The 3,119-nt window shown below is 59.6% G+C and overlaps 1 protein-coding gene across 1 annotated transcript; it reads left to right on the top strand.

Annotated features, from left to right (window-relative positions):
* The first annotated feature begins 956 nt into the window (after window positions 1–956).
* Window positions 957–1,895, top strand: SLC35A4 (solute carrier family 35, member A4). Its single transcript, XM_008941770.1, has one exon. It carries the CDS (start codon window positions 957–959, stop codon window positions 1,893–1,895), a length of 939 nt encoding a protein of 312 aa, XP_008940018.1.
* Window positions 1,896–3,119: the final 1,224 nt, after the last annotated feature.

The raw sequence follows: 3,119 nt of genomic DNA, 5'->3' as shown, positions 1-3,119 counted from the left end.
TGAGGCTGTTTCCTCTTGTCCTGTCACTTGTTCCTTGGGAGAAGAGCCCCACTCCCACCTGGCTCCAGCCTTCTGTCAGGGAGTTGTGGAGAGCCAGAAGGTCTCCCCTGAACCTCTTTTGCTGCATGCTCAGCGCCCCCAGGTCCCTCAGCTGCTTCTCACAAGACATGTGCTCTAGACCCATCCCCTGCTCTATTGCCCTTCTCTGGTCACACTACAGCTCCTCCTGGGGCATGTCAATGCCCCACCCACCCTGCCTGGTGGCCTCACTCTTTACTCTTCTCTCCAGGATGGCTCTTTGCTGGCCTCGCCCTTCCTCAAAGGCTTCCTGGCAGGCTATGTGATAGCCAAACTTCGCTTCTCAGCCGTCCTGGGATTTGTGGCTGGGACCTGCACGGGGATCTACGCCGCTCAGAACTATGCCATCCCCGACGTGGAGAAAACCCTCCGGGACTATATCAGCTCGCTGAAAAAAGGCCGGAACTAGCGAGGAGCCCCGTGGCAGTGGTGACTGTGGGCACCATCCTCCTTGATCCACAGGCTTGGGAGATTCCTGAGGCTCTTAGCGTGCCCCGTTATTCTTTTCCCCTGGCAAACGGTGTGTATAGTGGAGCGGTGTGGCGGGGGGAGCCCTGCCCCACAGCAGCTCGGTGGCCAACGGTTTTTTAGGTGCCTTTGTCCCCTTCTCCTCTCTCCCCGTGGTCCTGGGGGCCACGCGGTCGCCGGGGCCGCGTTGCTGTGCTTTGCCCTCGCAGCCTGCTTCATGTGGCTCCCCCAGAGCCAAAAGCCAGAACTGCTCTCTTCTGCCGTGTCAGAAATGTGGCGGGTGACGTCCTGGTTGAGTCGGTCCGATTAAATTCGTGGCGTTTGGTTTCTTCTTGAATGTTCTAGGCAGAGAGTCTGTCCAGGCTCTCTGCACTGTGAGCACCTTGCCCTTTGCTGGTGACCACCTGAAAATGGTGCTGTTGCGTGAGGCTGCCAGCTCTGCGCAGCGCTGGGGCCTCTGGGGGCTGATGCTGGCCCTGTCTGTAGCCATCTATGGCTCGCACGCTCCCCTCCTGACCCACTGCAAGGTGGACGGGGTGATCCCCTTCAGCTCCGCTGCCGTTGTGGTCCTCGTGGAGCTGACCGAGCTGGGGTTGTCCCTCCTGTGCCTGCTGACCTGGGACCGGGACCTGCTGGGAGTCACCATCTCATGGCACCATGTCGTTCCCTTCGCCCTCTCCGCCCTGCTCTACGCCGCCAACAACAACCTGGTGGTTCACATGCAGCTCTTCATGGATCCCAGCACCTACCAGGTCTTGAGTAACCTGAAGATAGTCAGCACCGCGCTCCTCTACAGCCTCCTCCTGCGCCGGCGACTCGGGGCGCGCAGGTGGCTGGCACTCCTCTTGCTGGTGGCTGCTGGGGTGAGCTACAGCTGTGGTGGCCTGCAGGACCCCGGTGGCCCCTCCAGGATGGAGCTGCACATCACACCCGTGGGCTTGGTGCTGATCTCGGTGTACTGCCTGATCTCGGGCCTGTCTGCTGTCTACACGGAAGCCATCCTAAAAACCCAGGCGCTGCCTCTCAGCCTCCAGAACTTCTTCCTTTACTTCTTTGGGGTCCTCCTTAACTCTATGGGCTACTTCTGGAGTGGCACAGAGGGCGGTTTCTTGGAGGGCTTTTCCTCCTGGGTGCTGGTGATTGTGATCAGCCAGGCCTTGAACGGCTTGATCATGTCCGTGGTCATGAAACACAGCAGTAACATCACCAGGCTCTTCGTGATCTCCTGCTCCATCCTGGTCAACGCCCTCCTGTCTGTTGCACTCTTCGATTTGCAGCTCACCCTCCTCTTCTTCGTCGCTGTCGTGTGCATCGGCCTTGCCGTCCACTTGTACTACGGCGTCACGTAGCCGCCGCCTCCCTGCCCAGGACTTTGCAGGGACCTGTTACTGGGACCACCAGTCCCACGAGTCCAGGAGAGGAGCACCGAAGGGCAGAGAGCCTGTCCCTGCCGCCCAGGAGAGCCGGGCCCTGCTCCAGCCCCACAGGGCTACTCTGTGGCCAGGTGTGGCCAGCCACCAGCATGGGTCCTGAGCCCCTCCATCTTGTTCTCAAGCTGCTTCCCCCATTGCAGAACCCCAGTGTGGTGGGGTCAGAAAGGACCTCTGGAGATCATCTCATCCAACCCCCTGGTCCAGCACATCACCCACAGCAGGGTGCCTAGGATGGCATCCAGGCAAGTTTGGAGTCTCTCCAGATAAGGGGACTCCACAGCCTCTCTGGGCACCCTGCTCCAGGCTCAGGAACAAAATTTTTCTCCTTCTGTTCAGACAGAACCTCCTAGGTTCCTGTTTGTGCCCATTGCCCCTTGTCCCATCACTGGGAACCACTGACAAGAGCCTAGCCTCAAACTCTTGGCTCCCCTGGGCCCTTTACCTCTTGGTCAATGTTGGTCAGGTCCCCTCTCAGCCTTCTCCAGGGTGACCAGTCCCGGGGCTCTCTGCCTTTTCTCAGCACAGAGATGCTCCAGCCCCTCAGCATCCTTGTAACCCTCTTTTGGACTCTTTCCAGTGGTACCTTGTCTCTCTGGAACTGGGGGGCCCAGAACTGGCCCTGATACTCCAGATGTGGCCTCACTAGGGCAGAGTAGAGGGGCAGGAAAACATCCCTCAACCTGCTGGCCACTGTCTTTTAATGTACCCCAGGAAACCTTTGGCCTTGGCCACAAAGGCATGTGGCTGGTCACGGGCAATGTGTCCACCAGCACTCCCAGGACCTCCATGGAGCTGCTCTCCAGCAGGTCACCCCTTATACGTACTGGTGCAGGGGGTCGTTCCTCCCCAGGTGCAGAACCCTACGCTTGGCCTTGTTGAACTTCATGCGGTTCCCCTCCACTCAACTGCCCAACCTGTCCCATCTTCTCCACACCCTCATCTCCTGTGCATGCAGGTGGTCCTGTGGTGGCCAGCTAGTCTCTGTGTTGGTGGCCAGGCCACCGCTGGGCTGCGGCTGTTTGACCCCTGGGGATGGTGCTTCCACCAGCACTTGGGAGAGCCTCGTGCCGCAGCTGGGAGCATCCCCCACCGCCACTGGTCTCCAGCCCACGATTATTAAAGCTGGGATTCAGCAGCACG

Source organism: Merops nubicus, unplaced genomic scaffold, assembly GCF_000691845.1.
Source record: "Merops nubicus isolate BGI_N331 unplaced genomic scaffold, ASM69184v1 scaffold14646, whole genome shotgun sequence".
NCBI classification, from domain to species: domain Eukaryota; kingdom Metazoa; phylum Chordata; class Aves; order Coraciiformes; family Meropidae; genus Merops; species Merops nubicus.
Note: the sequence above shows the minus strand (reverse complement) of the source record. Positions and strands in the feature narration are given on the sequence as shown.